Consider the following 24521-nt stretch of genomic DNA (forward strand, 5'->3'; position numbering starts at 1 on the left):
ACATCTGTAGTATCATTACCCACGCACATTACAGGGGATGGGTCTGCTCCCTTTTATGGCCTGGGTACATAGGCTGGGCCACAATCTGGCTGACAGTGAAATGGAAAAGGAAAATGATAAGCTTTAGTTGATTGATTATCTCATGAAAAACAACAAGAAAATGTTAATTTTGATCTTGATTGAGTCATAATTAAAATAAAAAGAATGTAAGATTTTCCAAATTGTGATTTTTAAGCTTACTGTCTAATCATTTTAAGAAAACAAAGCCTAGGGACAATATGGTGTAGAATGCTAAATAAATTAGTGCTAGAGATGTTTTATACATCTGCACATATCAAATAAGGAGTTTAATTTCCTCATTTGTTTTTAATCCCTCCTTAATCAATTTCATCCCTGTTATATTTTCTTGCCTCTCTGCCTATAATTACACATGTTATTAGAGCTGGCAAGATGTACAGATGCTTCATAGAGGAACCCAACCAATTTTGACTCTATTCCCATAATGTACAGTATGCTAAGTCAGTGGTGTTTGGTTGTCAGAATCCATTCCCTCTGTATAACTGCTTCTAAACCCTAACATCTTACATAATATTTTGAGAGGCAAGGTGGGTGAGGTAATATCTTTTATTGGACCAGCTTTTGTTGGTGGGAGAGACGAGCATTTGTGCTTCTCTCTCACTAGCAGAAGCCGGTCCAATAAAAGATATTATCTCACCCACCTTTTGTCTCTAATATCCTGGGACCAACATGGTTATAACTACACTGCATATAATATTTTGACACAGTATGAAGATGATAACATCAGAATTTGTCTCAGGTGCAACAAGTTAGCTTCCTAGTAGGTTAAGCCATCCTAGTTTTTGAGCAATATCCGTAATTATTTTGTATTATCACTGTAAGTAAAGCTTGGCGTTATCTTTTATTTTTCTGTATAATGAAACAATGAGACAGTTATGTTTACTCATATTGCACTTCTCATGTTCATATTTTTTAACTTTGTCTGATTGTTGATTCATTATGTCCTTCCAACACAAAGAAATGTCATTTACCTAGGATTAAACATGTCCTGTTCAGATTCACTGGTGTAGTGTATCAAGATAACACTTTTTTGCGAAATATTCATTTTAATTATTGTTTTACAGGTACCGAACAACACCAAACAAATGTTGCCCCCTCTACAGAGTCTCTTGCTAACTGGAGATCTATATTTTCACCAACATGGCCTTCAACAGAAATTAAGTCTTCCTCAATGGCTGACATGTCAATGAGACAAACATTGGAGAATGCAAACTTGCTTCAGATAATAAAAACAACACTGACTGGCGCCAGAACTATGGATCAAACTAATTTTTCACCCACTCTTTACCAAGGCAGTGGAAATAGTGCATCCCAGGAGCCTTCTGAAGTTTCAGCTGAATCACCAGTGAGGTCATCATCTCAAGATGTAGATGAAACAGCTATTGTATCAGGTTTGCCTCAAATCAGTATGTTTGCCACATTGTCCACAAAACCATCAATGACACATTCAAGTACTGCTGTGCCATCTCAGCTAACATCATTAGAAACACCTTCCATTTCAAAAGAAAGCACATCAGGATCAGACATTCTTGCAACTGTTCCATCACCATCATTTTCTTCATTGGTAATACAATCACCTCATACCATTATCTTTTCTAAGTTGACTGTACTACCCACCAAAGTGCCTTTATCCACAGATACTGAAAGTTCCTTCCACATAGATTCAACTGACTCTCATTTTAGTGCAAGCAGAGATAATCCACCAAGCACAGTCACTGCTGTAAATTCCAGTATAGTGAATCACACATTATCCAGAAGGGGCCCCAAAGAGGTCACAGGTACCACATCACTTAAGAGCTTTGGATCAACAATGAGACATTCCACAAAGACAATGGGAAGAGTGTCACCCTCAGAAAGTACGTCCCTACTATCTGCACACTCTCCTACTTCACTGTCAGTAATATCCTCTCAGTCTTTCCTACCAATAGGTTCTGAAACTGTGTCATGGCTTCCTACTGAAAGAACTTCATTGTCTCACTCAACAGATAATGTGTCTTCTTCTGGAGCAATACCCACCAATCTGCCATTCAAGGCAGTGGTGACTGACAGAGAGAGTGTCGTCAGCCCAGCTGCATCATCACCAGCTTTTAATAGTAAATTAGAGATTCCAATGGTTAGTACTTCATTCTTTCATACCGTGGGCACTATATCTGCATTACCAAAAGTGACAAATCATCAGTCTTCCACATCAACTAATGATATGTCGGGTTCTACCAAGGCAATATTTTTATCACCAGCTTCTAATAGCCCAATGGGAATCTCCCATTCAACAGAAAATAGGTCTCCCTTTACTGTGCCAAGAACATTTATTCCAGATGTAATAAGCACTAGCAATGCAATAGTTCCACCACCAGCACCTACAAGTATATCAGACTTTCTTTTCAGAAAAACCACACTTCCTTATTCAACAGATAAAGAATCTTCCTTAATAACTGTGACAAATCATACTTTTAATATTATAGCACATACTAGCAATGCAACAAACTCAATGCCGGCCTATGAGAACACTGCTACATTCCCTCTAATAAATATTTCGTCCCTTCACTCAACAGTGTCAATCAGTCAAGTTTTTGGAAAAGAGGTAACTGATACAGTTTATGAGGAAAATACAGTGGTATTATCAAGTGATTTTGAACATACTTTGCAACCTTTTGATGGCTCTTCAGTTAGAGAGACACCCCATCAGTCTTTTGAAACAGGTAGTACAGCCAAAGTGTACACTAACATACATGCTAACAATGTCCTTTCTTATGGATCTCAACATTCCAGAGTTTCTCCAGAAACTCGAGCCCGCAAACACACAACAGGAACAATGCTGCATGAAAGTATTTTGAAAACAGAAATCATCGGTTCTGTTACTACATCTGCAGTATTATTATCCACTCCCAATACAGGCCTTTCAAAATCTGTGTTCACTATTAAAGATACACCTGCTATTCATAATTCTACAACTTCACAGCTTTCAGCTATTAATGGAGAAAGTCCAGCTGTAGACTTAACAGAAAATGAAGAAACAAATACAGGAGCATTCACCATTGTCACTCCACATATAGAATATGCCCCTCTACCAGCTTTAAATAAACTTGATTTTTCCACTGATCAAGTTTCAATCACAGATGATACACAGCCACGGACCACTATTGTGCCTTCAGAATTATATGCATTGCCATCATTTGTTCCAGCAACAGAAGCCTCACACAGCCCAGCATCAGCTTTCTCTAGTATTTCAAATGCTGCCTCTGAAAGCAGTTTAGATACTACAAAGATACCTATAATTACTGCTTCAGCTTCTGAATGGACTACTACAGCCATGCTTACTTCAGCTGGTGTTAGTGTTCTGTCAGTAAAAGAAACAACCAACATTCCAATAATAGAAGTTTCTCCAAGCACTTCTTCATTAGAAACTGGGTATCACGCCCCATATTCAACAATTTCAGATCTGCAACCGCAAATAAATGATGTTACAAACAAACAAACTGTTTCCATCTCTGTAACTTTAGAAACATCTACACCTGCAACATCTAATCAAAATGTTTCAACTTCACCTTTGACTGAAATTAAGTCTCCCAATTTCACACAATTTAACATACGTTCATCTGCCCTGGAAATGTCTAGTGTTCAGTATTTGTCCCATGCTACCACTACAGTACTACCTGCAGCACAGTCAAAAAAAGATATTGACACAACTCAAAATGTTACTGAATTCTTCACTCTCAGGGACACTAACTTCACTGCAAACTTTGAAATATCCCCCCATCGGTATTTGCCTACAGTGAAGGATTTTTCAGCTGATGATACAAGTACTGCTTCTAGCACTCTGAAATCTCGGACAACCCATGGTGAAAATGTCTCTTCATCAACAAAAGCCTTATACACAACACAATCTGAGCTACCATTGGCTTCTCAATTCACTGACAATTTGATTGTCTCAGTTAATAATGAAATTAGTTCTATCAGTGGTACACAACCAACAATTTCTTCTTTTCCAGTAGCCAAACACTCTTCAAGTTCAACACCGATATCTATTCTAACTACAGAAAAATACATGACTTCTGGAAATTTGACAGACTTTACAAACAGCTCTGTTTCAGAACCACCTAGTCACTTGACTAGCGTTATTCAAAAACAAGCTACGTTTAGTACAGAGACATGGCATGCAAATGGTACAGGTGATAGTCTAATTACAGTTGCTGTACCTAATGAATCTACCAATGGCACCCCATCGCAAACACTTACCACCAATGCTTTGCAGTCAGTCATCATAACTTCTGTCCATGCATCACCAACACAAATAACCTCTGCTTTTTTGCCAGCAACCAACTTTACCCATTCTGTCATTACAGTGCTACCTTCAGTGTCGGCGGGTGCAATACCTACAGTAGCAACTTCAGAAGCAAAATCAGTAACAGGAAAATCTGCGCCAACTTCGTCCTTGTTTTCTCTAGGCACTGAAAATGCACCCTTGCTGTCTCTGACAGCATTAAGCACATTGATATCAACACTAGCAAAAAATAACAGTGCCTCAAAAATGACATCGACAGTACCAGCACATACAAACTTTCCGTTTGCACCAAGACACACACCTACATCACCCCCCCACACCACTGTTATGTTTCTAACCAATAAAGTTAGCACAGTCACAGCTTCCACACTGACATCCGCAACACACACACAAAGACAGATAGAAAACACAGTACCTGACACCAAGAAATTCACAAGCTCAGAAATCACCAAAACATCAACTTCATATCCACTGACAATTACAGCAGCTTTGACATCTATTACAGCATCAGCGAAAACAACTAGGCTCCCCCCTGCTCCAGTGGAAAACAATTCAGCTGCTCCTACAATTGCAACTTTCGCTAATGTGACAACAGTTTCCCCTCCGGAATGCCAGCTGTCCAGTAACCTTATGGTTAAATCAGGTATGGCTCTATACTCAGCTTGTTTGATTAGAAATACATTAGTTTTGTATGAAGTATAGTTCGTTATAAATAGAAAAGTTGTTTAAATACTGGTTAGTTTACTAAATAACTTAAGGGCTATGATGATAAATGTGGGGATTAGATAAAATGGGGATGACTACACTAACAAGCCAAATAAAAGATAGGTGATGGTGAGGTTAGTAAATATAGATAATAGATTCATGTATATACTTTTACATTCCACCGTATATATGCTTAAAGGAGGTAAGCTGCATGGTGGTCAAGTACATTATGATAGTTTGTTCCTTCCTCTGCAGTGACGGGCAGAGGTAACAGATTGAGACAGGTTAATATACTAGATAGACTTTTGTTCTGATATGGAATGGTATGTCATTCTGTAAACTCCTACATACAGAAAAATTTCATATCATACATTTTCAAAATATTTTATTGTCACATGTTGACATACCGTACTAAATTTCTGATAATTGCACCACTTGTCATGGCTCTATTCTTGGTTTCTTAAAGTTAAGGTAAGGCCACTCCTAAGAATAGTAAATTGAATGGGTTTTCAGAAATCATTTTTTGCCAGTACAGTAACTCGTCACTTAAATTTGTTCCGGTTAATGTTGTTTGGTTGTTACCTTGCTGATCAGTTAGGGAACATGCTCCTTTAAAGTTGTGCCATGCTCCTTCTAGTAGTTTGGCAGCCGCCTGCTTTGTCCCCCGCTTGCAGGAAGAGCAGCCCGTTGCAGCTAGCTGGTGGGGGCTTGGAACCAGGGTGGACCGGCAGCCCCCTATCAGCTCCCCCTAAGTTCCCTGTGCAGCAGCTGCCCAGCAGGCTAGCAATTGCAGCCGTCCCTCCCCACACTGCCATGTGCTGCTCCTGCCCTCTGCCTTGAGCTGCTCCCCGAGACTCCTCCTCTCTCTCTCCCACACACAAGGTGTGTGTCTGTCTCTGTCTGCTATGCTATCTCCCCTCCCCTCCACTCCTGCTGCCTTGTGGAGTGAGAGGCTACATCAACAAAGTGTTAACCCTTGAGGGCTAGGCCGAGTGCTAGTTCATCATTTAGCACAGGGGTTCTCAAACTGGGGGTCGGGACACCTCAGGGGGTCATAAGGTTATTACATGGGGGTCACGAGCTGTCAGCCTCCACCCCAAACCCTGCTTTGCCTCCAGCATTTATAATGGTGTTAAATATATAAAAAAGTATTTAAATTTATATGGAGAGGGGTCGCACTCAGAGGCTTGCTATGTGAAAGGGGTCACCAGTACAAAAGTTTGAGAACCACTGATTTAGCAGCAAGGCATTCCCTGGGAAATATCCCACCCTCTTCCACCCTCTAACTTCACCACCTCAACCAAGCTTCACAATCATCATAGCTGTGAACAGTATTAAATTGTTTGTTTAAAACATATAGTGTGTGTATATCTATAGCTAAAATAAATAGTTTTTGTCTGGTGAAAAAAATTTCCGTGGATCCTAACCCCCACATTTACATTAATTCTTGTGGGGAAATTGGATTCGCTTAACATCATTTCGCTTAAAGTCGCATTTTTCAGTAACATAGCTACAACGTTAAGTGAGGAGTTACTATATAAGGGACTTAAGTTGGTGGTGTAGTGCAATAGTTCTCAACCTTTCCAGACTGCTGTACCCCTTTCAGGACTCTGATTTGTCTTGCATACCCCAAGTTTCACCTCACTTAAAAACTACTTGCTTACCAACTCAGACATAAAAATACAAAAGTGTCTATTACTGAAAAATTGCTTATTCTCATTTTTTCCATATAATTATAAAATAAATCAATTGGAATATAAATATTCTACTTACATTTCAGTGTATAGTATATAGAGCAGTATAAAAAAGTCATTGTATAAAATTTTAGTTTGTACTGACTTGGCTAGTGCTTTTTATGTAACCTGTTGTAAAACTAGACAAATATCTAGATGAGTTGATGTACCCCCAGAAGACCTGTATTTGCAGTATTTAACTTCCGTGTACCAGATGCACAGCATGGCTTCTTACTGGATCCTCTTTGAGTTATGATTGAATGACTGTGATCAAAATTAGAAGAAAAAATAAACCAACCCTCAAGCAAACAGCATATTGATGTTTCAAACTAATGTGTAACTTGGTGTTGTTCGACAGTTCTGTTCCTGAACACAAGAAGGCTGCTGATCAGCAATTCCTTAAAAGAGAATGTGACAAAAGGACTCACCCAAGCATTGAGACAAGCTTTCAACCAAAATGTCAATGCTCAAGTAAGCAAGTTTAGTTAGCTTATATAGTAAAATAAGTTTTTTTTGGGGGGGGAAACAACCTTTGTACTGAATATTAGTAGTCTGTGAAAGATTTTGTTTTTGTTTTGTTTTTTGTGTTTTTAATAATATGAATTAAGGGCATCCTAGTTAGTTTCTAACTCCTGTATCTCATCTCATCTGCCTTAGACCCAATTCAAACAAAAAGGCATAAGGCCTCCAAGACCCACAAAACTCAGTAGTTTGCATTTGTGATATGCAGAACCAGGTACCCTTTGATGGAATTGTGTACTGAATGGAATTCAGTCCATGAACTGGTGCTAGATATTCTAAGGATGGTATTAACTACTGGGCGGCTGAGGGAGTCATCGTCTTCTCTTCCTCACTGTTCCTTATCCACTTGACTCTAGCAGAGGGAGCAGTGTAATGAGAAGCAGAGGCTGCCTGGCTGGTTGCTCAGCAGGTGCTGCAATGGCCCTTGATGGCCAGCAGACCCTTCCTGCAGCCCTGCTGGATGTGAGAGCTCTCAGGGCTGCCAAATGTGTGAGAGACAAGATGCATGGCATATGGCAGGCTTGTTTTTGGCTATGCAATAGTTAGCATATTTAACCCCATAGTTTACCCAAATTTTTTTCCTTCTCTTTCACCTCATCAAGGCCTGCCCCCGCCCAAAAACAAAAACAAAAAAGCAGAAAACTCGTGTTTGGAGCTTTAAAAAAAAAAAGGATTTAGAATTACACATTCTGGGGCTTTTAAATTTTATTGCCAGTGACAGATAAAGATGAAAACATTTTTTTCCCAAAAAATTTCATAACATCATTATTGTTTAATAACAACAGATTGTTTTGATTGTGCGTGCAATTAATCGCAAACTGATATGTTTTGGAGAGTTTACTTTGGTCTTTAAATAATACAGTTCTCTATGCATCTGAGAACTTCACTGATATGATTAAGTCCAAATGGCAATTCAGCATTTCAAGGGACAAAGATTTACTTTAGCTCGCATTTCTCTTTTTTATGGTTAGATTTTATTTAACTTGTTTTTCTATAAGTTCTGATGGAATGGATTGTTGTATAACTCTTTGTAGCTGAGTTTAGCAGGCTAACTGTAAATACGAGTGTATACAGTATTTCTTTGTCATTTGCAGTTCGGTTTTTGTTGTTCAGAAGATACAGCATTTCTATTAATCTTCTTTAAGCCAGAAATAAAACGGTCTTTTCTACAAAAGCCCCTGATTTTTTTATTTTTTAAAAACTGGCTGCAACTTTATTGGGCTGCTTTGTGGGCAAGTCAAGGGGGGGATTTTATTTGCAGAAATTGGGTGCATTGCAGAGGTGGCAATCTGTTTTGGAGAAAAGTGCATGGCTTTTGGTAACTTTCCCAGGGAAGAAAGGCAGGGGTGGCCCAAACACTATGTGGGCTCTAATAATTTTAGGGGTACTTTTATGGTGGCTGTCATTTTATTTTAAAAGGCAAAAAGGGGGAAGAGAGGCAGTTGTCTCTTTGGCACATTGTGGGAGATGGCTACTGACAGCAGCAGCTTCTTCCTCTTGAAGGCCAGGAATGAGTACAGCCATGTAGAGAGCCAAGTCCTTCCACAGCTTAATATGGATCAGCTGCAACAACATGGCCAGTAAACGGGTTGTCACTGCTGTCAATCCATCCTCCACTTTGGAAGCCTAGTACCTCATACATTTGCTTCTACAGTGACAAAAAAGCCCTGCAGTTGGGAGAAAACAATTTCTACTAAAATTAATGAGAGTGGCATGTTCATTTCTTTCCATGTAAATGACATGAAATTCTGGGTTATCGGGAATGTAAGTCCAGAATGAAATAGATTCTTAGAGCCATATTCTGTATAAAGTGAAGGATGGAGCTCCCATTACTATAAACAGGGGGTTCTTTGCACAGCTCTGCTTACAGCATATTGGCTGTAAGTAAAGACACAAAAAGGGAACATTGATAAAAATGATGGAGGAAGGACAAAAATCATCCTATTTGAATAAATTGTGGAAAGTCCATTTTTTTGTGGAGCTATAACTCTGCAGATTTCTCCTTTCCCTTTCACATGCTAAGTAGCCAGGGGAAGATGGCAGTAGTGAGCTTAGAGCTTGTACCCAGTGATGGCTATACAGGCTGCAGAGTAGCTGTACTGTCACTCCTCTCCTTCTGGGTTGTGTTCCTCTCCCCTTTAATGGAGGAGCCCAATTTGATGTAGTGCTAGGACAAGTTTTGAGCCTAACAACCCAAGAAATTGTATGTTCTTGGGGCAAACTTTTTCTGTCTGTTCCTGTTCTTTGCTGTGGCTCACTGTTGTGCTCATTTTGCTGTTGGTCTGTGCCCAGAACGTCTGCTGATTGCAATGATAGCTTTGCCTGTCGAGAGAGCGCTGAGTGCACAGAACAGAGCCCCAAGTGAAGTCAGGGGGTCAGGCAGTAAACAATTTTATCCTTACACTCTTTTGGTCCTGAGCCTGCAAACATTGACACACACATGACAACTTAGTGGAACTTCTTGTGTGTGAAGTTACTCGTGTGCCAGGGTTTTCAGGATGGGAACTTTAGATTTTGATTCAAAATTAAAATTACTGTATATTGCACCACCTGCTTCCCTCCTGCCCTAAAGGAGATTGCATGCAAAACCTCTAGGAAATCCCATTCAGAATGAAAAAAATCCAATAGCATAGTAGTTAAAATGGAAATTAAAAAAGACATTTTCCCTGTGTGTTTTAGGTTGAAATTCTGGAACAATCAAACAATGTGACAGTTGGTTACTACGTTACGAAGGGGAGGTTGGTTTTTATACCTGCTGTTGTTATTGAAATGCTCATTGCTTATGGTATTAGCAACACCACAGCGGACATAAAGCAGCATGTGCCAAATCTTCAGTCTGTTGCTGTACTGGCCTTGCCATGGAATCCATTACCTGCATACCACTTCCAGCTGAAAACAGGCAAGTAACAAAATCACATATCTGGTGTAACAGTTGCACGACTTGTGGTTAGATAGTTGGCTGCATGTGTGTGTTCTTCCTGTGTGCTGTCCCAGCTCTGCGCAGATAGTTGGCATAGCACCCCTCGAGCGAACCGCCCAGTGACCACAAGATCTGTTAAGGTACGAAGGCGCCCAGACAGATTTATTGTTAATGAAGCATGGTAATAGCACCAAGCACTCTATGAGGATACTAAGACATGTATGCCCGTAACAGTGGATGCAGCTCAGTCAGTGGCGGGACTTTCCACTGTCCCTAGGCTGGCCAAAGACACTCCCTCTGAGATACATCTTTATATACCAATACAAACAAGTTATGCACTGTCATCCTGGCCTTGTCTTTTAGGAGGGGTCAGTGTGTTTCTGTTATCCTTGGGGAATGTTTTTGTACCATCCTTGATATCGGGATGTGTTTGTGTGAGTACTCTGTACTTAGCACTTCTTAGGAATGTGTATTTCTGCAATATCAGCCCTGTTCTTGCCAGGTTCTGTGAGCAGGTTCTGCCTCATACCAGGCCTAGGGCTTATGTCTCAGGCTCTCTTCCTACTACACAACTTAGTGTCAGTTCAGCCATCAGTTCCTCTCAGAGAAAACAGTGAAATAAATTTGGTACCCAGTTCCATGTGTACAGTCCCATTTACTCCTGGGGGCATTCTGTGCACAATATTTTAAAATTCTGCAAATTTTATTTGTCAAAATAACACTACATAATCATGCCAGTTTCAATTATTTTGGTAATTTATTTCAAAATACCTGTCAGCAAGTATGTCTGTAACAATATAGACACACATAAAATTTCCCCCAGGAGTAGAGAGTAAAAGAAACCCCTGTGACAACCCAGTTCCTGTTTCTCTGCCCTCTTCCCACGCCCCCTCCCCAAGCCCAGCCAGGGGGCGAGACCCCCCACAATCCCTCTCCCTCAGAGACCACCTGTGCTGTCCCCCCCAGCCAATGCACCCGAACCCTCTCCTCCCCAGAGTCCAGCTGCAGGGCCCCTTGCCCAGACACCTATCCCCCTCCCTCCCAGAGCCCAGGGATACAGAGAGAGAAACAGCCTGATGCTCAGTCCCAGGCTTACACGGAGTTTCCTGCATGCCGCCCTCTCCTTCCCTCAGGGCATGCTGGGAACTGCAGTTGCCAGAAACCCTCTAGCTCCCTCTCCCTCCCCCCAGCAGTGTCTTCTATGTGTGAACTGGGCTCTGCCGGGACCAGTGGACCCTAGTGGCGGCTAGCAGCACTGCAGCCCATTTCCGTGGGGGGAAGGAAATTCTGCATGCACAACGTTAATTTCTGCAAAATTCTGCATTGTGCAGTGGCACAGAAATTCCTCCAGGAGTAACCATTGTTTGTGCCCTGTTTCTTTAAATGTGAGAATGGTGGAACATCTTTATCCTGGGTGCAACTCTGCTGAAAACAGTGGAGTTACACCTGGGATGAATTGGACCTAATACATTTAAATATTTGAAATCCTCAGATCTTGAACTAAATGCGTGAAATGTATTCTGAAGCATATTATGTATTTCCTATGATGCCGGGAGCCCCATATATGCATATAGGGTCTTGCTGGACCAACTGGGGTCTTGGATTCCAAACATCCTAAACCTGGGTTATCATTTTGTCCTCTCTGTGACACTACTGCAGTGCTCAGTGCAGAGTGATAGGAGAATATGGGGGAATTGGTCCATACATACCTTGTGTCTCCAGATTGATTCCCCATATAGTAGGTGAAGTGTTGCACTAGCAGGTCAGCCGGTAAAGACATATTTTGAATTTCAAAGAGATTGCATAAGCATATAAAATATCAGAGGGGTAGCCGTGTTAGTCTGGATCTGTAAAAGCAACAAAGAATCCTGTGGCACCTTATAGACTAACAGATGTTTTGCAGCATGAGCTTTCGTGGGTGAATACCCACTTCTTCGGATGCAAGACATCTTGCATCCGAAGAAGTGGGTATTCACCCACGAAAGCTCATGCTGCAAAACGTCTGTTAGTCTATAAGGTGCCACAGGATTCTTTGTTGCTTTTACATATAAAATATATTACAAATATCTTGTTGAGTATACTAGTATCCAGAGAAAAAAGAATGAGAAGCTGTATGATTTTTTCTTTTCTATGAGGTTAAAATCCTTAAAGATTTTAAAGATATTCATGTTTTAAAATGCTTTTCGTTTGTACCTTAGCCTTTGAACAAGAACATGCAATCATACATATCACTTTTATTTATGCTTTTAATCACAGATTTTAATTCTTGAATTTTATCTTAATGATAAACTGTTTATAATGCTGCTTAAAAACATAAGCAAACCTCACATGATATTATTATCTCTTGTTTAATTTCTTAAATTTATCATTTTGTGTGACTCATTATAGGAGTTATGCGGACTAGGAATATATTTTCACTAAAACACACACATACTATTCCTGTTGTAGAGCTGCAGTTTGTTGGACATGCAGACAACATACAGTCATGCAAGTTTGTTCAGACCATGGAGCAACGGTTACAAAAAGCATTTGAGGATGCTGAAAGAAAGGTCTTAAACACTAGCAACAACTTAACGGTTCAGGTAAAATTTAACCTCTTTAGCCAATCTTTAAGTCACACATGATTATTCCCTGCTATTAAGAATGCTTGTAGACGTTATGTTAATGTCAACATAATAAACTTGATAGTCACTCTGGAAATGTTTTTATATTTTCATATTAAATTAGGTATGCTGTTTCACATTTTACTAAGATCTTACGGATGCAACATTTGTGAAAAAAGATGATGATGTTGCATAAAAAGCTGTTTTATTATTTGAAAAATCATTATTCGTGTCACTTTTCTGAACTGAAAATTTACTGAGTTTCAGGTTTAAGTAGAGTCATCATTCTAATACTATTTGTATTTATTACAAGCAGGGGCGGCTCCAGGCACCAGCACATCAAGCGCGTGCCTGGAGCGGCGAGCCACGGGGAGGCGCTCTGCCAGTCGCCGCGAGAGCGGCAGGCAGGTTGCCTTCGGCGGCATGCCTGCGGAGGGTCCGCTGGTCCCACGGCTCCGGCAGACCTCCCGCAGGCGTGCCGCCGAATCCGCGGGACCGGGGACCTCCCACAGGCAAGCCGCCAAAGGCAGCCTTCCTGCCGTGCTTGGGGCGGCAAAATACCTAGAGACGCCCCTGATTATAAGTCAGCCTCAACAAAACTCCTTCTGACAATAAAGTGTAAGATACTTTTCTCTATGTTTTTACTGAACTTTGAGGTGTAGAACATGTCATTTCTGGCACTCTGACTAAGAAACTGTGGGTCTATTCGTGTGTGTAAAGTTAAAGATGTGCAAGTGTTTGCAGGATCAGAACCAAGGGAATGAATCGCCTTTCTTTGTGTCCTATATGTTGCGTGTTTGTAAATCTGTGCTGTGCAGCATGGGCTTGATCCTGCAAAGATCGTACAAAGATTTATGGGAGTGGAGAGTCCTCACATGTTAGTCTATAAGGTGCCACAGGACTCTTTGTTGCTTTTTACATGTCTAAAGTTACTCATGTAGTTACTGCTCTGGGATTAGTTCTGTTAAAAGAGTCACTTCATGTTCCTGACTGGGAGCCTGGTGCTGGCTCCCATCAGTTCCCATGCTGATTTCAGGGGACAGTAGGGCACCATCCCAGCTCACTAGGTCCTCATGAAACCTAGATGGCTCCATGCTGGGCACAGTGCCCAGGATCTAGTCAAAGTAATCATAAAATGGGCATGTTATTGGCAGGTTGCCTGAAGTTCAGTTCTTGTCCCTGGTCTTCTTGTATTCGTTCTTTGGCCTCTAAATATGCTCCCTACAATGATCACCTGTCTAGAAAACCTGCAGAGCTGCCAGCTTTTTAGTTGTCTGCTAGTACGGTTGGTCATTCCTGGTGCTTTTGCTGAAGTCCACAATTTTACTGGCCTTGCACCAGAGAGTCACCATAATCTGGCTGTCCTCCTATGACCAGGAAGCAGTTCGCTTTACAAAAGGCTTGATCAGTTCACTTTCCATTGCAAACCCAGGAGGCTCTCTGATAGTGTGCTTGCAGATTGGTAATCAGAGAAGAATGGGTTAACTCTGACTTGAGCTACTGCCATTTGCAAAGGGGCGGAGGCGGGGGGTGTTTTCTTCTGTTTTCAATAGAGTGGATTGCAGATTGTTGGGATAGAAAGGACTATGGAAATTGTCCCAAGGAACTGTGGGATACTTCTGACTGACCCGAGTCAAGCAGGGCTGCATCTATGCTGCCAAACAATAGGGCTTGGACCTTGGGTCCTGGCTTAACTCGAGCTCCGACCCTCCAGCCTTCAGGTCTGAGCAATTGCAATGTAGATGCAAGAGGGAGTTAGGCTTAAGCTGAGCTCAAGCCCAGGCTTATGTTGCAGTGTACTCATATCCTTATAAAGCCTGTGTTGGTGATAAATACATTAAACATTGGGTTTACTGATTGCAGTCCTGTGTGTTTTTGATATCCTGTGGAATCACCAGTGATAATTCGAACAGTGAATTCTATCGAGTGACTATACCGTGACACATTTTGTGTGTTGACTATAACCCTAAAAAGAGGTAGTTAAATCAAATGATGATTTATATGAATAAGCATAAAGCAGAACCTACATAAAAGCAGTAAAGTTAACATTTTTTCTTTTATACCTCTATAATCTTCTAGTTTGTGGCTGCTTTGTGTGGCGATATAGGAGGAGAAGGGAGGTACAACAGAGCTTCTCTCAGCACCCCTCTTCCCTTCCTGTACTCATTGCAGATGCCAGACACAGTATGGGTAGAGGCAGGCTCAGAGATGGGGGTGAGGAAGAGAGCTGACAGCTATTCAACAGAGCAACAAGATCAGAAAGAAAGGGGAGGACCTTTTTCTCATGAAGGTGAAAGAGAGAGGAGGAGATTTATGTCACCACAGTAGGATGATAGAGAAGGGACTGACGCCCCTTGAGGAGTGCATGGGGGGGAGAGGGAGGCTGCCACTTTCCCTGAGTAAAGGCTTTTAAATATTTTATCTATCAAATAATCAGTTTCACCCTCCTTGTATTTTTGTCATTTTTCCATTGAAAATCAGGAATAGAATTTCTGGTCCTCACTCAGGGCTACTCCTCAGGGCCAGCTCCAGGCACCAGCTAAGGAAGCAGGTGCTTGGGGTGGCCAATACAAAGGGGCGGCACTCCGTCCAGTATTGGGGCGGCACGTTCGGGTCTTTGGTGGGAATTCGGCAGTGAGTCCCTCAGTCCCTCTCTTCCTCTTTGAGCTGCAGCTGAAGAATGGAGCAGCATGACTGAGCTGCCGCCGAGGTGCTGCTGATCGGCTTTTTTTTATTATTATTATTTTTTGCTGCTTGGGGCGGCAGAAAACCTGGAGCCGGCCATGTTGCTCCTGTTCAACCTGCCTCTGTTCAGTAATGAAGCTACATGTGCTAAACAGAGCACATCCTTTTTACAGAAAATGATGATCACAGTCAACATTTCTCTGATTTGTTATTCGGACTGATTATGTAAAATGTGCGAATTAACAAGTTGAAATATAGCCTCCCACTGTTTCTTTACTTTTGTTTTGTTTCAGATTTTGAACACATCAAATGTCTCCCAAGCTGTCACTCTGTTTTATGTGGTGAGCAATCAAAGTACAGCCCTAAATGGCACCATCTCCAGCTACCTTCTTAATCAACTTTCAGCTGAGCTGGTGGGATTCTATCTTACCTATCCGCCACTGACCATTGCAGAATGTAAGCTCTTACATTATAGTGTTCTGTAAAGATTTGCTGACCCTGCTTGAGGTACTTTGAAATGTAATGCATGGAAATTTAAAATGCATTTTATTTTATTTATTTATTTCAATTTAACATATTAAATAGACACCTATCCCAGCCTCTAGGAACCCTGGTAAATGTATAAGAATGCATAAAACTTCTTCCTCCCCCCACCCCTCTCCCAGTGGCAAAACGGTGGCAGATCTCACACAACTATAAAGCCAGCACTGAATCAAGAAAACATAACAAAACATCCCTCGCTCTCTCTCTACCCCGCATCACCAAGCATCACCCTCACCAATGGCCTGATTCTGTACCATTATATTAGGAACAGAATTAGAGCCCAAATGCCTGTTGAATTAGATGAACTTTGTAGTGCTCTGAATGTCAACAGATCTAGGTGCTTTTGAAACCAATAGAGTGGGGAATGGGTGAAGGCCTTGAAGTGAAGAGCAGAAGAACTGTGTTTAAAAACCTATTTGAAACAACTCTTTGGTGCCTTTTCTGAGTGTCTTAAGCTAACTTCGCAAGACATTTCTTTAAATCACAAACAAGGTTTAAATATTTCAGGATGAAGTTTTCATTTCACGCTATGCAGCCTCTTATTTCGCTGTATTATGAGGCAAGGATGCTGTGAATCGGTGAAAATCATGCCTCAGGGCAGTATGCAGAGAATGTATTCTCTTTGACCCATGTAATATTCTGATTTCCATAAAATGAGTGAAGACACAAGAATATTGGTGACTATGAGGATTTTTGCTTGATCATTTAAATTCAGCCTGTGAAATTAGGCTCAGTATAATTACGAGTTTGCTATTCACAGGAAAAGATCAGTGTAAATGGAGACAAAGACACAATGGGGGAACATTAATATGTAATAGTGGTCTTGAGTTAAAAGAGGGCAGGTTCCAATTGATATTACTATGCCTAAGTCTTCATGATACACTTCTCAAATATTAAAGAATGTGTTGGAATAACAATAAAGGTCTGGCTTAAGCCTACAGTAGCCAAGAAATTCAATGATAAGGCTCAAACACTGTCTTCGACCCAGCCTATCAGACTTATCCATTTCATGGGATTCTCAGTGTGTTGTTTTCCATTCTGTATGTGTTGCAATAACTAGTCCTAACAGGGTAGGCCTAAGCACAGCTTTTTGCTCCTAATTCTGAATTATTGGAGTTTGTATCTTAAGATAAAATCCTTAGAAACAGTAATACATTTCCTGGCCTAATGAAACAGTGTTGTCACACTTGAGAAGTTGGGGAAATGTTAAATCACCCTTTTGGTCCTTTCTTCCTTATTGAGAAATAACCATATAGACCCATATTTTGACCCCCTTTCTCACACTGATGATGAGGTACTCTTCCAAATAGTCCCCTTGAAGTCATTTGCATGAGTAACTGCTCACTCACCAATGCGAGTAGGCCAGGAGTCGCAGCCTAAGCCTGCCTTTGTAGAATGGCCATCTGTCACTCAGGATACAGGGATTCACATAGTGGATTGCCATTGAGAAATAACCATACTGTGATTGTACAAATCAGCCCATCACAACCAATCGCAGTGCAGGGAACTGAATTGCTGTGGTTGAAACTGTACAGTTTTGCATCATTAACTGTACTGCATCTCGGACTGCCTGAGACAATTCCATCTTGGGACAGTTTCACAGCATCAGCCTGCTCACATGTTTATCAGTTCCAGATTGTGAACTTTATGCAGGTGAAAGGGGAGTCATGCACAAAGAGCCTGTTCTCTTTGTGTGGCTGACACAACTCCATGTGCTTGTTGTAGATTTAGGGCTACTTCTGGTGCACAGAGAGATCCCAGAGGGATTGGGACGAAGGCCCTGGCCCACTCTCCAAATCAACTTCCACAGCAGGACTGGTGTGCAAGGGAGAGGAGTATTCTGCCCTCCATAAAGGCAGTATAGCAGCAGGCATGTTGGCATGTTCCTCATGTGCAAGGGACCTCTGGAAGGCATTCTCTCACTGAGGCAGAATCCCTGCCAGACAGGGCCAGCTCCAGGCACCAGCGGAGGAAGCATGGCAGTTTGGGCGGCTTTTTTTTTTTTTGCTTCGGCAGTTCGGACGGCTTTTTTTTTGGATGGGGCGGCAAAAATGGTAGAGCCGTCCCTGCTGCCAGAGCTCCCCAGGAGGTAATGCAGTTCCTCACTGCCCCCAGCACAGGTCTGTGCCTAGTAGGCATGATCAAGTCCTTAACTAGTGCTGCTGTAGCACAGCATGTAATGGCTTCAAAGAGACGTTGCAGGTCTTGGTTAAATTCCGTCCACAACAGGTATGCAGCTGACTGATGACCCTGCTGTGCATGCAAAATATATAACCTCAGACTGATACTGACCGTTGTGTAAATATTTACTTAGGAAATTGTTTTGTGCTTATTAACCTGACACCATAATGGTATCAGTCTACCAGGTAACTATTCCTAGCATTGTGAGAACTCATTAGTTCCCGGAAGGCTGTAATGGTTCCTTCAGAGCCTTCAGGAGTTATCATATATATGCACAGTCCAAGTAACCGTGAACGGCATCTGCATAAATCATGGCAGATGTGGATACTTGCTGCACAAATGAAAAATTAAAAACTCTCCGATGTGCGAATGTGGTCACCCAGAACAGACCATGGAACATATAACAACTCAATGCCTGATTCACAAATACGAAGGAGGCATTACAGCGATACACTCCACTACTCCTGACACAATTATCTGGATCAGCCATCTGAATGTAAAATTATACGTTTACATCAGCCATACGAAGAGGAAGAAGACAGCTAAAATAAGCGGTGATACAATTACTTATAAAAAGTAATTACTGAGTATAGTCAGATGCTTTGCAAAGTTTAATATTTCAAATCACTTTATTTTATTTTCTAAAATTCTACAGTAACTAAAGCTGCTGTATGCCATAGATTAAATCCTTTCCACATTTTCCCTTTTAATGAAAAAACTGCAGATCTAGATTGTGAATTAATTGCTAACGAATTTCACATTATAAGGCACATTTGAGATGTAAAAGTGCAAGAGGGTCAAAATGTAAAACATGAGTTTCTCACAGCCATCTAGTAAATTTCAGCATAATACTATGAATGGTGGTATATTAACATCATACTCTGAATGTTTGATGCCATATAATTTGACAATGTGAATTAGAGTCATTTTGTTTGTTTCATCTATAATTCACACACAAACAGATATATTTGATACATATATTAAATATATTCTTTTTATATATTGTTTATTTATGACCAGATTCTGCTAGCCTTACGTTAAATAGTATCTTACTCCTTGAGCAATCCTACTGAAATCATTGGTTTCAATGGGACTATGTGATGAGTGGGGCTCTGTTCAATGTGTATTTGAGTAGGGCTAGGAGAATCAGACCCTTGTTTATTTTATTATTTATTTAGCACCAAATTATGTCCTGGCTTGTAAAGATGCACAGGGAAATAAGGAGGCACTAAATGTCCCCTTAATCCCTTACACAGGCTCCCCATGTGGGAAGAGCAGCCTATGTAGAGCGTCTGCATTCCCCCACCCTGCAGTTGTGAGCAGGAAGAGGTATGGAATGGCAGAGGTGCCAGCCCACCCTAGTTTTCCGTAATCGTGTGGACCTGTTGGACTATGTTAACATGCTATAGGTATCTAAAGCATGTCAGCAGGTCCACACGGGGTAGTTAGAGCGCAACATGCAGCCTGTGGCTTGGGCAGTGAATCCCATGCCCCAACCCATTCAAACTTGTCACAGCTTGCCTCTTATCAGTGCCCCAACCCAGGGACAAAATCAGCCAAAAACACCACCCCCACCCCCCACACAAAATGGTGTCAGAAGTGCTTGCAAAGGAATGAGTATATGGCCAATATCATAGTCACTCCTGGTCACAGAAGTTGATGTTACTAAATGTTATTCCAGCTTACTGCTGTTATTCCTCTACTATGCATCTAAAATGTACCACAAGCGTTCAAGCTGCTACCCCAGGCCACCTGTGTATGTTTGGCCTCATACCTTTGGCACTTGCTGCTGCTCCAAGCAGTCTCCATAATTCCTCCCTAATTTTTTCATAAATGTCCCTAAAAGTCTCAGAGCAAGGGTGGTGTCTCTAGAATGGAAGGTACCTTGGTTCCATCCCCTCCCAATATGCCAGCTGGCGCAGCTGCACCGGGGCATGTATGTTGTGCTAGGAATAGACTTGGCACAGTGTACTTTTGACCGCTGCCCCACTCCCACAAAGCAAGGGACAAATCGGGAAGTGGACTGTGACCCTTGGAGTCACGGCGTGTCTCCAGGTCTTCTCCTGGGCAGCACACTAATGTTTTGCCCCATACGTGGGGCTTGTGGCAGAGCCACACTTTAGCCTTATTTCCTAGGGCTTGGTTAATTTCTGTGTTTTGAGACGTATAATGTTGGAATATGAAGTAATTTTTAATTTGTTTTTTTAAGCTTTGGAGTATCCAAACCTCGATGTCTCGGAAACTACTAGAGACTACTGGGTGATTACAGGTACTTTTTTCTGTCTCAGGAGAATTGTTAGGACTCAGTCCTGCAAACACATCAGTGAGTAACTTCACACAAAAATGAATAGTAGTCACATGAATAGTAATCACCTTGCATATAGCAGGACTATCCACCTATTTTGGTTACTCCCGGGCACAGCTGTGATTTTTGCCAGCTTCAGTGGTGGCAGTCTCCTGTGTCTAGTACTTTATGTAGGTCTTGGATTTAAATCTGAAATTCAAAGAGGTTTGGATTCAAGCCCAGAAAAAATGAATATTTGTAGAATGTAACAAAGTTTGTGATGACTCATTTGCTGTCTCTGGAAAAAAGAGTTTCTGAATCTGAACTTCATATAACTTTGGTACATCAGCAGAGAATGCTGTATTTACAGTGTAATCATATTCACTATATCACACTCCTACTGAGCATCTTTTTTACACTTAGAAGTCACAGATGGGCCAGTAAAGTTTTTTTGGCATCTTTGATCCAATAGAAAACTAAATTTCACAATATCATTGTGTCAGTACTTGGAATCCTTACTATTAATTCAAAAGAGAAAATAAAAAGAACCTTACATGAAATGGATCAAATTCTATTGTATACCCCCTGTGATTTGGTATCCTTGTTCAACTTATTTATGCTATGTTGTGATGTTTTTGAGATGAAGCCTTACCCTTATGTAAAAGATTATCACAATTCACCACGGGCCTGATCCAAAGCCCATTGAAATCAATGGAAAGACTCCCACTGACCTTCGAGGGCTTTGGATCAGATTCAATGAGCCTGATGCTCCAGGTCTTGCAGACACAAAACTCCCATTGACTTCAGTGGGATACTATAGATATTCTAGTTTTTGAAAACATAACTCCAACTGCAAGGGTAAGCCCTTTAAAGCTTTGAAATGACTTCAGTGAATAGTATGAATTATGTAAAGTGAACTGCATGTGCTTTACAATTTACTGGACTTTATTAAATCAAACGTGTGTATTCACAAACCATTCAGTGCCCTAGAACACAATGTTTTGATAAACTGAATCCTGTAGAATTTCAATTTCAGATTTACAGACCCTTGGATGAAAAACTGTCCCTTTACCTGACAAATGCATATTATTGTCCTTTGATAACCTTCTTGAGGCTTGTCTGTTCTTATGCTTTTCATTTAGGGGTTTGCTTTTATTTTGCATTGAAGCTTGGTGTAGATGTAGGGATACTCAAAGACCTTTTGGTAAACCAAAAAGCTGAGAACACTGTTGGAGAATTTTATTCTCTGTGTGTAAAAATGTAGCTGATGGATTATCTGAGAAAAACAGTGTAGTGGCTGGAAACAGAAAGTCATGTTATACCCAAAATGGAAATTATTTAGTGTGTGTAAATTTGTTATCGGGTTGTTTTTCTTCTAAGCTAGCTTGTACATCTTTGTCACATACACTGTTGCAGGCATGTATTATTTAATCCATCTATGCACAATCTGCTGATATGAGATTTTCTCCATTTCCACAGTTATACAAGGGGTTGACATTACATTATTGGGACTTAACAACCAAAGCTTTGCAAGACTAATGGAGCAGCGGTTGGCCCCACTGTTCGTGATGTCCCATCAACAAGGAAGGCGATTTAAACGTGCTACTACCGTGGGCAGCTACACTGTGCAGGTGATCAATAGGATACAAGTTGTATCCAGATACTATTTCAAAAAGGCTTTGGGTGCATAGATACTGCATGGATTGTTGTGCAAAATAGTTAATTGGAATGAGTTTGGACATCCTTATTCATGACTACCAAACCAGCGTGAGAGTTGTGCAGGTCATCTCAAAGGAGTTTCTGTTTCCAAAGTCAGGCATGTTTTCATGTTTCTTTTCTCTTTGGAAATAAACAGTGGTTGCTCTGCAGTAGGAAATATTTTGCTCTCTGCTTACTATATATTTATGTAGCATGCAAACTTTAGTAGAAAGAGTCTAGTAGTTAAATTAACTTCAGTAAGAGCTTTACTATATTCTCAAAAGTGAAGAGATTTCTGTAGGTCTTCTTTCATATGGCTGACACAATAAGTAAAAGTTGTATCTGATTTATGCATTGTGATGAGATCCTATGCAAAGCAGTCAGGGATTTTTTAAAATTAAATTTTATTTGTTTTTTTTTAATATAGCCTTGTTCTATGCAGGAACACAGATCACATTCTGAAATGAGGGTCTGAAACCTGAACATTTTACTACTGAATAAGACAGAATATTGCATTGTGAAATGACCTTTGTCTTTTCTTTGATGAGATTTCAATTACCAGTCAGTATATTCCACCTGAGCTTATTTTGTTTAAACACCAAAGTTAGCCAGCTGCCCTACTTTCATGTAATTCAAAATTTTCAGCCTGCAAAATTTCACAAGCTAAGTTGTCAGTTTTCTGCACCTTTCTCCAAACTTCCCTTACTGTGAAATATTTTTAAAAATGACTATTTTCTAGTATTTGCATTGCAAACATCTTCCCCACAATTCTCTGTGTTTTCAATATGAAACAATTAAAAGGGAGGGGCATCTTTATTTGATAAAATTGTGAATCTTAGGAAAATGTTATATGAAAACATTGAGTCCATAACAAAAGCAAAAAAGAAAAATCCCTTTCTTTTTCATGTGATTATAAACATTTAGCAAAACTCCACTTAACACAGGAAAGATGAAGTGCACTTTCAAACCTCTGCCAATATGAAAGAACAAACCCAAAAGGGTCTTTTTGTTTGCTTGTGGTGGGTGCAAGGATTTATTACCCACAGAATACCAGCAAAGTGTAATTTTAAATAAAAGCACATTTAAATTTCTCTCGGTTTAATTGCTTTTTTCATGACACAGAAGCAAGTTGACAACAGGGCTACACTGTAGAGACCCCAAAAAGAGTTGACATTTTGTTTGCTATTTTACTTATTTTTTTTCACTGCCTCTGTTTTCTAGTCTAGGGATTTCAAATTAGAAATATTTTTAAAAGATTCTTATAAAAGTTGTCAGGAAGGACTGCTGTATGCTTGGTAAACAAAGCAATGCTATGAAACAATGTAAGGGCCTGAAATCCTATAAGAAGTTTTGCACTGAGTTGCATTTGTGTGGCATGTTAATGGGATTCTTGACACATGCAGAGGTCTGCCTGGAGGTGGCTCTGTGCAGAATCAGGATCTAAGTAATTTTACAATATAAACATGGCTTCTGTCTCTTTCTCTCTCCTTTTATTATAAGATGGTAAAAATGCAGCGTATTCCAGGACCCAAGGAGCCCGCTGAACTGACTTACTATACGTTATATAATGGGAAACCTCTGCTGGGAACTGCAGCTGCCAAAATGTTGAGTACTGTTGATTCTCAAAGGATGGCCTTGACGTTAGGTTATGTCATCCAAGTACAAGCTGATCGTAAGAATCCTTTTCTTAAGTTTTCAATCCCCAGTTTTAATCACATTTATTGTCATTTCTCAGAATGAATATTCAAAATGCAACATTAATTATGGGACGTGCTCATTAACCCACACTCTATAATTTCAAATGCAGTTGTTTTAGTAAAATCTTCAGTCAGGTGGCACTTTCTGCGTATGAAAGCATAGCCATTCCATCTGTTTGGAGGAAGCACTGACATTAGAGAAGCTACAAATTGATAGAAAAAGGAGAAATAATTTTAACAAATGATTAAAATATTGGCTATAAGCATGAGATGAAGTCAGAAAAATGGCTCAAGAGGTGCAATATGAATTCCAGTGAGTACGATACATCCTGTGTTTGGTCCTAGATTTGATCACGCTCTATTACTGATTTTCAGTCTTTGTTCAGCAGACAACAGAGATTTTTGACCCCTGCTTGCATAAATTACATTCCCTCAAATTCTAAATTACGTTGTTTCCCATAAAAATGCTTCAAAGTGCCTTTCCTGCTAAAATGGCTGTAAATTAGAAAAACATACTGTCCTCTTATCCTCTGTACATGCTTTTAAACTCTTGAAATGGATGTGTGAGTCACTATATTGCATTTGCAAGA

General features: G+C 40.5%; 1 protein-coding gene across 1 annotated transcript in view; it reads left to right on the forward strand.

The window, feature by feature from the left end:
* The window catches only part of KIAA1549L (KIAA1549 like), a 224026-nt gene that overhangs the window by 130246 nt on the left and 69259 nt on the right, over positions 1–24521 (forward strand). The window contains exons 2-9 of the mRNA XM_045012725.1: positions 1143–5003; positions 7157–7269; positions 10000–10219; positions 12689–12822; positions 15822–15984; positions 20462–20521; positions 22016–22167; positions 23735–23906. Coding sequence (XP_044868660.1) covers positions 1143–5003; positions 7157–7269; positions 10000–10219; positions 12689–12822; positions 15822–15984; positions 20462–20521; positions 22016–22167; positions 23735–23906 — 4875 coding nt within the window. The remainder of the gene's footprint in view (positions 1–1142; positions 5004–7156; positions 7270–9999; positions 10220–12688; positions 12823–15821; positions 15985–20461; positions 20522–22015; positions 22168–23734; positions 23907–24521) is intronic.

The sequence above is a fragment of the Mauremys mutica genome, chromosome 4 (genome assembly GCF_020497125.1).
Source record: "Mauremys mutica isolate MM-2020 ecotype Southern chromosome 4, ASM2049712v1, whole genome shotgun sequence".
In the NCBI taxonomy this organism is placed as follows: Eukaryota; Metazoa; Chordata; order Testudines; family Geoemydidae; genus Mauremys; species Mauremys mutica.